This window comes from Panonychus citri, unplaced genomic scaffold (genome assembly GCF_014898815.1).
Source record: "Panonychus citri isolate SS breed McGregor unplaced genomic scaffold, ASM1489881v1 Contig00050, whole genome shotgun sequence".
In the NCBI taxonomy this organism is placed as follows: domain Eukaryota; kingdom Metazoa; phylum Arthropoda; class Arachnida; order Trombidiformes; family Tetranychidae; genus Panonychus; species Panonychus citri.
The window spans coordinates 63,724-76,296 of record NW_026515455.1 but is presented as its reverse complement, the minus strand read 5'-3'; the positions used below and the strand labels follow the sequence as shown (position 1 = coordinate 76,296).

The window sequence follows — 12,573 nt, the reverse complement described above, 5'->3', positions numbered from 1 at the left end:
AAAGGAAGATGGAAAGTCCCGCCTGCTTCCTCTTTCTTTTCAGTATCATCATCATCTTCATTAACAACATCAAGATCAACATTACCTTAACCTCCTCCAAAGTATTTGCCCTCTACCCCCTGAGGATATAATTTAAAGCTAACATTAACTCTCTAACTAATCTCAGGTGGAGGAACTTTACCTGCAATACAATAACAATAAGAAACAGCAACAATAAGGTAATTTTTATATGTAATGATGATTATACTCAATTCTGAGCTAAAAAAAGTTTTCACTTTAACGTCGTTTTAAAAAAGAAAACAATCATTTTCATCGTTCCATTGAATCGATGAATTAAAGATTAACTGAGAACATTTTTTCTGGATTTAGAAACAACGAATGAACCACTCAAGGCCAATCTTATCCTAGACTTCAATTGGATTCGAAGTACTCTAACCCTTGGATATCAATTTCCGTAGACTTGTCTCTAGAAACAGAAAAGAACCTAAAATTTTCTAGCCAATTGATTGAATGGATTAGTTTCAATTAAAAAAAGACCTTTAAGTCTGTGTCTTCTTCCAGATCTCGAACTTTCATATTGATATCGAGAGTCTCAATTATCAGAAATGGAAATGAACTGAACAACAAAAACTCATGTCAATCTCCGAAAAATGGGTGTTCAATCATTCATTCATTGAATCACTTCCTGATTGTCAACCAATTACATCAAAATGAGCAACTGTTAAACGCATTAATTTGCATGATAATTGCTAAACAATTTGGATTCTTGAGAAACATGTGAGAAAAAAATTTTAGTAAAAAAAGATATCAATGAATTAAATTTTCTAATTGTATAACCATGAGTTGATAATCAATTTATTGAATGAGTGAGTATGTGACAGAGAGAGAGAGAGAGAGAGGCTAGTCAATGATAAAAAGACCTTTATATGACCTTAATACTACATTAATTGACTTTTAAACTAATAATCAACTCGGCATCATGAAGATATTTTTTCACATTGATTATCTGTACTCAATCATCTTGATAGCGTTATTATGTTTACTATCAATTAACTTATCAACGGCTCGACCAGAAGCGGATTTGTCATCGGAAATTGATGAAGGTGAGTTTTGTTTTCGAATTCATGATGAAAGATATACAATTATTTTGATTCTAAAGTTATTCTAATTACCGATATTATTTTTTAATGAAGATCTTTCTGAAGATGATGGTTCATGTGTTCTTAATGATGAAGTATATGAAAATAAAGAGAAATGGAAACACGATGATTGTACCTTTTGCAATTGTAATCAAGGAAAAGTTGATTGTGTAAAAGTTGATTGTCCATCTTTGAATTGCTCAGGAAGGACACAGATACCTGAAGGGTTTTGTTGTCCTGTTTGTGTTGATGAAAATGCAACGATTAATTTATCCTCACCTTCATCTATTCAACAAATTGTTAAATCTCCTGAAAATGAAGATGAGCCTGTTGTATCCAACCAGGTAACTGATGAGGATTATGATGAAAATAGTGATAGTGATGAGCCACATGAATTGCATGAGGTTTTTGAAAAATCTCATGAACTTCCATCGTCATCGATTTCAACTGCTCCAACCACATCCACCATCAAACCACAATTAGCAGCATCTCCTACAACTTCAACAACAACAACAACAACCACCATAGCCCCACCACCAATGCCCATAACAATAACAACTACAACTCAGTCACACTACACGACAATCAGTAAATCTGATGTTAGTTTAATAAGTTATTCAGTTGAGATAAACTATTTTTAAATTTATCTTATTTTCTCATTAGATACCAAAGGAGAGTCCAGTTAATCACGATAATGAAACAAAAGTGCCAACAATCAGCTCATTTAATGGGTCAACATCTGAATTACCTTCAGTTTCACGAATCAACTCAAGGGTAATTACATTAGACTAAACTTTCACCTCCAACCAATTAATAGTTTTCATAATTAAGTAACAATAATTAGTTGAAATTGAAAAATTTCATGAGCAATTAAACTAATAATAAATTGATCATCATAAGATGTAAGTGATATGCTAGATGAAACTTTCTCCATCTCAATACAAACTGTTGGAGGTTCTGATCAACCTGATGATGAAAAGTTTCAGATGAAATGAATTGAATTGAATCCATGTTTGAAACTTTTTTCTTTTTTCTCACATTCAGAACTTCACCAATCAATCTGATTATTACTTTAATCATTTCCTGTCTAAGTTTAAATCCCATTTTAAATGAGAGATTAATACACTTTGCACTCTCACAGAGATGGATAACTTTTCAACCTCCACCTTGAACTTGTTGAACGAGTCGAAACTTTTAGCATCTAATGTAAAGTTGATTGATTAGATAATGATAACACTAAATTTACCTTGATAACTGTTATCGATTTTATTTTCATTTAAATCATTATCACAGTGGAAAGTGATGGTAGTTTCTTCAGGTGATTAACTGATTAACTTGATTACAGATTAACAAGAGGATTTGTTACTTATCATGTAATTAAATGTTAAAATGTTGTCAATTCAACCTTGAAATGATGATCGTCTTCATTGATGAGTGAAAATGGTAAACAACTGATTGTTTTACTTGATTGATTGTCTTTTTGATCAACAATTGAAATTAAATCACAAGGATTTCTGATTACAATTGGAGTTAATTTTCAATTAAATTCTTAACCACAAATTTTTTTCCTTTTATTGATTAAATCGTTTTTTTCTCTCTCACTTGATTGTGATTCAGGTTCGATCCGAGATGAGAGGAGATATTGATGATTTAACAACAGATCAAGTGAGTCAATTGTTTTCTCAATAAAATCGATTTGATTGTTTAAATTGAATTAGAACCGGAAGAAAATGATTGTAAACCTATTATTCAATCACAGGTAACATTAAATGAATGTCCGAGAATGTGAAAAGGTCACTCTCTCAGCATCAATGAGAAATCAATTTAAGGCATTGATAATGTTGATATTTCATTGTCTCCTGTTGATTAAGTTACTCAAGAAGATCAATGTTGATCATCAACATTGGATAGAGTAAAAAAATTAAATCAATGTCACAGTTTTCCTTCAATTCAATAATATTTAAACCATTTGACTGTTTAAATTATCATTTCTAATAGGAAATCAATCAATTTAAGTTACAAACTGATGATTGACTTACCTGTAAGATTAGATTGTCTATCACAGGTAATCACTATCATCTTACCTGATTAGATTAACACTTTATCACAACTTTAATGGTTTCAAAATAACATCAATTTAATAGATGAACCACTTTTTTCCTAAATAATTTGGATTGAAAAACGATGAATTAAATAACAGTAAATGAGATCATTTACAGTTTTTCCTTTTCTTTTATCTTCATCTTTAATGATCATGTCTTGAACTTTTTTTCTGTGTTAACAGGTAAACAAAATATTGGAACCCGGACTCCATGAATTAACACCAAATTCCGGTCAATCTGAATCCTCACCTCCTGCAGATGTATGTTGAATATGCTGAATTTGTTGATATCTTGTTGGTTTTAATTGTCCTTCATTTGAATTGATTCTCATCTCTTATTTGATTCAATATCTAATCTGATACCGAAAGATGGACATGATTATCATCCTCTTACCTCTCATAGCGAAACAATCATTGATTTAACCTTTGCCCTGACCTTGGTGGTCAAATGATCAAATCATTTTATTCATAAATCTCGTCAACTGTTTATATCTATAAATAGATATACACACATACAAGTTACTTTATCTTGTTCTTGACCATTTGAAGCCCAATTGAAAGTTCAAAATTTTCTTTTCTCTAAACAAAAACACTAATCTCGTTGATTTCAATTTTTGTATTAGAATTTTTGCTTTCGTTTCATCTTAATATCCTGCCCATTAATTAGAGTAGTGGTCATCTTAATTACCGAAATTTAACTGTATTCAAGATTAAGGCCAATCGATATCCAGTTTCCATGTTACCAAAAACATCAACCGATATCCGATATCATCACGAATCTTAATCTTTCCTGATTATTATCTCACAACTTTAACTAATCTTTCATCAATTATTTATTACCGTTAATCAACTAACCGTTTATTAGTTAATCTTATTTACTATCATCATGTCCTCTAATTGTTACTCTCATCAGATAAAATAATTCACATCAAAAAGAATCATGTTAATCAACAACCAAACATTGTGACTTTGTTTTCATTTGATTGATCGGAAAAAGAGAAAGAGAAAAAATCAATTATTGGTGATGATGGTCAATTAATTGCTCATTAATTAATGTTGATTAATTCAATTTGAAGCCCTTTGGGCAATTGGCTATTGAATTTGTCATAATTGCAAAACTAAAAATGTAATCAAAACTAATCACAATTTATGTTAACCTAAATTCTGTTACAAAAAGTTTCAGTCACGATTGATTATGATTATTGTTTTATTTTCATTTATGTAAATTAAATCTAATCATTAATAATTGATGATTCTAATAATAATATTGTTAATTTAATTTAGATTGTTAAGTCAAGTTCATTACCAGATTAATGTGATTAGTTAATGGTAATGAGTATAATCAATTCTGACAATCATAATCAATAATGTTTCTATTCAATTAAGATAAGTAGTGATGATGGATTACCAACAATTTAAATTGTAGCCACAATCAGATTAAACTGATTTCAAAAATTGATTATAAATCAAATGAAATATCAACTTTCACCATGAAACTTGTTTCAATAATATCGTGATTATAATCAACCGCTTGTAATTTAATATGTAAGATTTAACATGATTAATTGAATAACATTGATCAACATTGTTTCAACTGTTAAAAGTGATTAGATCAATCATAATTAATGTTTTCGTGATTAATTTTGATTTAATCAAACGATAGGCTGATTGGTGTTGATCGTTAATTGTGTCCATCTTTGAAGTATTAATACTATTATTTAACTGTTTGCGATTGAAAGTGAATCAAATTGTTGATTGTTTATCGATGACAATTGAGCACAATTTGGTTAATGAATTTCGTATTGTCTTTTATGTTTTGTTTTTGTTTCGGTGACCAATTAATTTCCTGTTCATTTCAACCTTGAAATTTTGACGAAAGAAGATTAAATTTAATTGTTCTTTATTTTCCAATTTAATTTAATTATCAATTGTTATTTTTTTCCATCAGTTATCATCTTGGTTCCAATCGGTTGTAGCTTCACAAGGAAGCGGAAACAATGAAAAAGGACCTTCAATTGAACCATTTAATTACATTCAACCTCAAATTGTGAGTAAATTAATCAACTATCACCAACATGATTAAAACGGTCTTAATGAAAATACAACGATTAACATAATTAATCAACACTAATCACACAAAAAGGGAAAAGACTTTCATGGTTTTCAGTGATAAAAACAGAAACGTAAACATTATGAATCTTCATCATGTTGACCCAATGAACTGAATTAAAAATAATATTACTATTAATTAATTAGAATCAAGGTGAAAGCTGAAAGTTGATTATTATGATTGCAAACAAAAAATTACCATGATCGGTATTGTTAACCGACATGAACAGTTAATTAGAATACAGAATTGAATGAATGTTTAACTAATCTTGAAACAAAGTGAATCAACAATTTACATTTTGAATTAATATTATGATGGAAAGTTAAATACGTAAGGTTGGTGTTCACTTAATTGTGATTAACATTGAAATTTGTTTTTTCTTCATAATATATTAATCAAGAGAAAATCAAATGAAATCGTGATGACGATTCCGTAGTGGAAGTGGTTTAAATTTTTCTTCTTAATTCTTACCTTAATTACGATTAACATTTTGATTCAAACGAGTTATAATTAAGATTCTCGGGACAATTAAGGTGACTTATAAATTAACCAGTCGACATTAACTTAATATGTTACAAGCGTGTGAGTTGTTAGCATATATCGTGATTATCATTTCGTTCAATTGGCCTCAACTCTTTGTTGTTGGTTAATGTACATTAAATTATTATATTGTTAATCAACTAACTAACAACAATTTAAATTCGCTCTCACTCACAATTGACCATTTCTAATATCATGTTAACAGTAATTACTTGATTGACCATTGAGGTAAAAGGGTATGAGAACCCATAAACCTAGAAAAGAAGGAGAAATTTCAATTCTAATTAAAACTCATCCTAATGATTAACTATTTTTTCCTTGATTTTCACTTTAAAGGTTAACATGATTGTACTACTATTAATAAATTGATCATGTTAACCTTTGTTATTACAATGCAACAATTTAAATAATTTTGTTTTTCATTAATTGTTATCATGATTAGTTAGTTAACCTCACAAAGTATTGAATATTAAATCAAATTATCCGATATTTGTAATAGTAAAAGTTTTACTATTAATAAATTAACTTTTTATTTTTTTTGTTTTACGCTTTTCATTTTCTATTAATTAAATTTTTTAACATTCAATGAACCATTGATTTATTTAAATTGTTAATTGTTGCATAGTAATTTTGTTATATTTTTAACTTGACTCTTGTTAATAGTAATCATTTTCGCGGGTTATTTTTTAAAAAGAATCAAGGTCATGAGTGATCTTTAATTTAATTAATTTTCAATTTTTTGTTTAATCTAATCTCACTCTATCCATTACAATATATTTGTGCGATGACAGATTAGATTATGATTCAAACTAAAGTGAATTCAAGTAGCGTTTTTTCGATTATTTTTTTCAACTTGTGTTGTCAGCTAATGTTGAAAGAATTATTTTTTTGGATTAAATTTCAATTCAAGGTCGAAGGTGACAAAGGTCCTGTTGGTCCGATGGGTCCACAAGGGCCACAAGGATTCCCTGGACCAAGGGGTGAGCCTGGCGAACAAGGCCCACCTGGCTCACCAGGAGCCCCAGGAGAACGTGGTCCTCCTGGGGCCAATGGTCGCGACGGCGAGATAGGTCTCGATGGTAAGCCAGGTAATCCTGGACCATCAGGGCCGATCGGTGCAAGAGGTTCACCCGGTTTAGCTGGCATTCCAGGCCCTAAAGGACACAGAGGCTATCCTGGTATTGATGGATCTAAAGGTGAATTAATGTAAAATTTGAGAACCAGTTGATTTTGATTTTAATTCAATTTAAATATTAATAATATGAAAGGCGAACGTGGACCATCAGGTGAAATGGGAATTCCAGGTAAACCAGGTGAACCAGGGCCCATTGGAGCAATTGGAATCAAAGGTGATCGTGGTAATGATGGAATTCAAGGCATTCCGGGTTTTCGAGGTAATTGAACAATTTTAAAACTTTTAGCAAAAGAGAAACAATTATTACCATAATTTACTTCAATAGGAATCGATGGATCTCCCGGTCCCATTGGCCCGACAGGAAGAACGGGTCCCCCAGGATTAAACGGTCTTCATGGCTCAAAAGGAGAGCCTGGACAAATTGGTTCGAAGGGAGATACTGGACAAGCAGGAAAAGACGGACAAGCTGGAGAGCCTGGACTACCTGGTGCTCAAGGAGTCCGTGGATTACCTGGAGATAAAGGTACCAATTGATTGCCGTCAATGTTGAATAATAGCACGGACTTATCTCGGACTATTGATAATAACTGTATTCAATAAATGAGTAGGATCGCCGGGCGAGGCTGGGAGAAATGGACAGCCTGGATTTCCTGGAGCAAGAGGTGATTCTACACTTGAATTAGTGGACTTCGTTATACAAAGAACCATTTAATAAAAAGTTCGAATAAACAGGTCCACAGGGGATTCAAGGTCTTCCTGGAGCAATTGGACCTAAAGGTCCACCGGGAGAATCAGGATTAAAAGGAGAGATAGGAAAAAAAGGTGAACCAGGTGCCGAGGGGCCGAGAGGTGACATTGGGCCACCAGGGATTCATGGACGAAAAGGAAAACAAGGAGTTCAAGGAACTGTTGGTCCACAAGGGAATCAAGGGGAACGAGGACTTCCTGGTCCACACGGGTTACCTGGAGTAGACGGCCCTGCAGGTCAAAAAGGCGATAGAGGGCCAACTGGACTAACAGGACCTTCGGGATCTAAAGGCGCAATTGGAGAACCTGGTAATGTTGGTAGGTTTACTTTTCGAATTTAAGACTAGCATAAAATTTTAATAGCTTTTTGTTAAAAAACAAAAACAGGTCTACCTGGAGCGCAGGGCACACGTGGATCTGTAGGAAAACCTGGTACACCAGGGATAAATGGTCTACCAGGTCCGAGAGGTGAGCCAGCTTGAAATTAACCAAAGTTCGATTAAGTGTGATTATGTTAAATGGAAGTAATAAGTTTTATTGAATCGTTGAAAAAGGTCCACCCGGGTTAGAAGGACGCCAAGGCGAACCAGGGCAAAATGGTCCACAAGGACAGCCTGGTTTGATTGGAATGCCTGGTCTTAAAGGTGATCAAGGCCCAGAAGGGAAACAAGGATTGCCAGGCCAACCGGGATCAAAAGGAGACCAAGGGTTACATGGACCTATTGGACCAGTCGGACAACCTGGACCAGCAGGTGAAAAAGGATCCACCGGACCAACGGGTCATCCTGGCTTCAGAGGTCCACCAGGAGTGCAAGGAAAAGATGGACCTGTGGGTCTACCAGGGCCAATAGGGGCTGTTGGAGAACGAGGGGTTCGTGGAGAAAGAGGCAAGTTAAACTAACTTACAAGGAAGCGTTGGCTCGTTAATCAGAAGCACACTTACACACTAAAATGAACCAACTTAATTCAGGTTTCCCTGGTGAAAGAGGTCCTCCTGGTCCAAGCGGTGCAGTCGGAACCAAGGGTGAGGTTGGATCTCCAGGATCAGATGGATTACCTGGATTATTAGGACCCAAAGGAGATCGAGGTCATAAAGGTCCTTCTGGACTTCCAGGATCACCTGGTACTAGAGGGGACATTGGACCATCGGGCGAAAAAGGTGAACGTGGCTACGTCGGACCAATCGGACCTGAAGGTAGTGACTAACTAGATTAGAGCATGACAGAAAACTAAAGATCCATTTATTTCAAAGGGCCGAAAGGAAAGGTTGGAGATCGTGGATTAACTGGATCTATTGGTCCGATTGGAGAGCCTGGACAAAAAGGAGAACCCGGCCTTTTAGGACCACAAGGAGATCGAGGATATCATGGTGAAAAAGGTTCTGTGGGATCAACAGGTAGTCCTGGATTCCCTGGACCTCCAGGTCAGTCTGGACCTCAGGGAATAAAAGGATCTCAAGGTGAAAAAGGTGATAAGGGAGATCAAGGAATTCAAGGACTCGTCGGGTCACAAGGTCCACAGGGCAGTCCAGGAATTCAGGGAATTAAAGGATCAAGAGGTGAAGAAGGTAAAAAAGGTGCTTCTGGATTTCCCGGTGCACCAGGAAGACCTGGCCTCAGAGGAAATATTGGTCCACAAGGGCCAATGGGACAAATCGGTGAGCCAGGAGTCAAAGGCACTGCTGGAGAAACAGGCAAACAAGGAATTCAAGGTCAACCAGGAATACCAGGAGCTATCGGTCCAATGGGTTAGTGTATTTCATTTGACTTCTCAAAAAACTCTATCGTTCTCAACTTTCATTTGATCAATTTTACTTTCGTCCAATCAAAAAAAATGAGAAATGTTTCAGAGCCCAACGATTTTTTTACGAGTTCCAACAATATGAATGATGATTCTGTGTTCATTTTCACTTATAAATGAATTATTTTTGGTTGAGTTTATATCTAAAAGTTTTTATTGATTGAATAGAATTTTCAAGTATCTGACTGATGAAAAAAAGTTTTTTCTCGTTGTCTGCTAATGAGTTGAGGTCAAAGTTCGAAGGGGAGGATCACTTTAAACATTATGAGGACTTCATTTTGTAACTCATTTGCTTACCCTCTCTAAGAACCATATTGGTCTTAAATTTTAAGAAGAGAGTGTAGTTTGTAAATTGTTAATTTTTTGCTTACCTTTGAAGGAAATTGGATATCACTGGTAAAAAATTCTAAAATTTGATCATTCCTCATGAAACTCGAGCAAATTTTTGTAAATATCTGACCTAACGATATCTTGATTAGTAAATATGTTGCTAGTGAGTGGATAAACTCAGTGTTAAAATTTCTAGAATGAGATTTCTCTCTGAAAAGTGATGTCTGAAACTGATTTCTATGATTTCCTTGAAAGTCAATATATAAGGATTCGATAATTATTAAGGACGAAACTTTGGGAAAAATTTAATTTCTCAAAAAATACTTCATCAATCCTTCTGATTTTTTCCAATAGTCATCAGTAATAACATAGCTACAATTATGCTAGATATAAAAGATTCATCTCGAAGAGAAGTATGTGAGGCGCGCCATCTCCCGAACACCCAAATAGTTTATTATTTATGAAAAAACTTTGTGTCTATCTTTTCAAATCTTTTATGGTATAAATCTCCAAGGTCCAAAAGGTGAAACTGGACACGATGGTCCCATTGGACCTCAAGGAATCACAGGTGCGCCTGGTGAACGAGGCGAAAGAGGATATTCTGGACTTCCTGGCGCTCAAGGAAGACCAGGGTCTTCGGGGCAAAATGGCCAACCAGGAGAACGCGGTGTCGATGGAAAGCCTGGTCATGATGGTTCACCGGGATCACCTGGACCTCAAGGGTTTGTACTTTCAATAGATTATTCTTACAATAGTCGGCGAGTTTCAATGATTTTTGGTGTCGCAATTTATTACTATTAATACAATAACTTTTAATCTACTTTTCTTTACTAATCAGTTTAACAGGACCTAGTGGAGAACCAGGTCAAAAAGGTGAAGCTGGAAAGGATGGAAAATCAGGTGAAAAAGGAGATCAAGGAGCTAGCGGACAACCAGGACCTCATGGACCTTCGGGAGCTATTGGCCCAATGGGTCCCGTCGGTCCAACAGGAGAAAAAGGTTCAACAGGCCAACAAGGATCTCCTGGACAACAAGGACCGCGAGGATTACAAGGTTTATCTGGACAGTAAGTTCATTTTCATATTGACTTAAACCAAACTGACTGGAGTGATACCCTAACTACGACCTTCGTCAAAATGAAACTTCTTTGAATCTTTTCAAAAGTTCCTAAGTAAATTTAATTTAAATTAATTTCCATCGTCTCGAATAGAGCAGGTTTGAAAGGTGATCGAGGCGAACAGGGAGAAAAAGGAATCAAAGGGCACAGAGGATTTGTTGGCTTACCAGGATCACCTGGTAAAATCGGTGAAATCGGCGAGAAAGGAAATAACGGAAGTCCAGGGCCACCGGGACCTACTGGACTAACAGGTCCTCGAGGTTTATCAGGTCGCGATGGAGTCCAAGGGCCACCTGGGCCAGTTGGTCCACAAGGTAGTTTATTTGTGTTAAAAAAGCTCAGGCCAAATTTCTTAGGTTTTTTGAACCTCTAACACAAGAATAAAATTCAACATCATTAATTAATCATGATTTTTTTTATTTTCATTAACTAATAAAATCCAAAAGGGGCACGAGGAAGTCCAGGAGAATCTGGAAGACCAGGCCATCCTGGTCAACCTGGCCTACCAGGATCTGGATGCTCTTCGACTTGTGAATCTTATCCATTCGATGCAACTACATTAGCAGCAATTCTGGGACAGAGACAATTCAAAGGACCAGATCCAATTCTCGGGGATGAACCAAGTAAACTGTTATCGTCAAGTATTACCGAAGAAGAGAAAAAGAAAATGGTTAACAAGTATTACAATAATTTAGTCGATGGTTATAATAAAATTCGTAAGCCAACTGGAGAAAAAGAATGGCCTGCAAGAACATGTCGCGATCTTTCAACAGATCGACCAGAACTAGAAAATGGGGTCTATTATATTGATCCAAACGAAGGCGATGTAAGTGATGCAATTCAAGCTTTTTGTAACATGGAAACAAAAGAAACGTGTATTTATCCATCACCAGCATCATTTAAACGACAACATCGACCATCAGCTAAATCGGGATATTCGTGGTTAAGTGAAATGGGCGAAACTGTAAGTACATTACTGTATTATAAATGCTAATCGATCTTCAAGAATCTTCGGTAAACAAAGTCTAACTTCTCGTAATTAACTTTCTAGATCAATTATAAGTCAAACTTTTCGCAACTGAAATACTTACAAATGATAACCGGAAACTGTCACCAGAATTTAACTTTCTGGTGTCACAATGCAATTGCAGCTTTCGATTCAAATCTCAAAACATATCGACGATCACTCAAATTATTAGCATCGAATGATATTGAGCTAACAATCAATGGATATTCACAATTTCGTTATAAGGTTATTCATGATGGATGTCAGGTAATAATCAACTAACACAATAAATGAACAAAACGAACTTACTAATCAAATTGTATCTTAATCTTCACTAGAATGCTAATCCAAACACTTGGGAAAAAACTGTAATCCAATATGAAACAACGAAGACACAAAGATTGCCAATCACAGATATCGCAATTAAAGACGCCGATAACACCAACCATCAATTTGGTATCGATTTGGGTCTAGTTTGTTTTAGTTAAAAATTGTACATTTCCGTTTTGTTTTATTAAATTAATTGTTGAATTATTCTAAAATATTGA

General features: G+C 34.8%; 1 protein-coding gene across 2 annotated transcripts; it reads left to right on the top strand.

Annotated features, from left to right (window-relative positions):
* Positions 1–943: 943 nt before the first annotated feature.
* LOC128385797 (collagen alpha-1(I) chain-like) lies at positions 944–12,567 on the top strand. Of its 2 annotated transcripts, XM_053344717.1 has the most exons (21): positions 944–1,103; positions 1,194–1,738; positions 1,803–1,913; positions 2,757–2,804; positions 3,424–3,501; positions 5,189–5,287; positions 6,801–7,086; positions 7,159–7,284; positions 7,351–7,548; positions 7,634–7,687; positions 7,758–8,090; positions 8,160–8,240; positions 8,327–8,659; positions 8,743–8,967; positions 9,025–9,519; positions 10,417–10,624; positions 10,741–10,968; positions 11,113–11,333; positions 11,466–11,983; positions 12,071–12,292; positions 12,364–12,567. In XM_053344717.1, the coding sequence occupies exons 1-21, from the start codon at positions 980–982 to the stop codon at positions 12,511–12,513; spliced, it is 4,683 nt and encodes a 1,560-aa protein (XP_053200692.1). In that variant the 5' UTR covers positions 944–979; the 3' UTR covers positions 12,514–12,567. The 2 variants fall into 2 exon arrangements, with proteins under 2 accessions (XP_053200692.1, XP_053200693.1); XM_053344718.1 differs by lacking the exon at positions 2,757–2,804.
* The last annotated feature ends 6 nt before the right edge of the window (positions 12,568–12,573 follow it).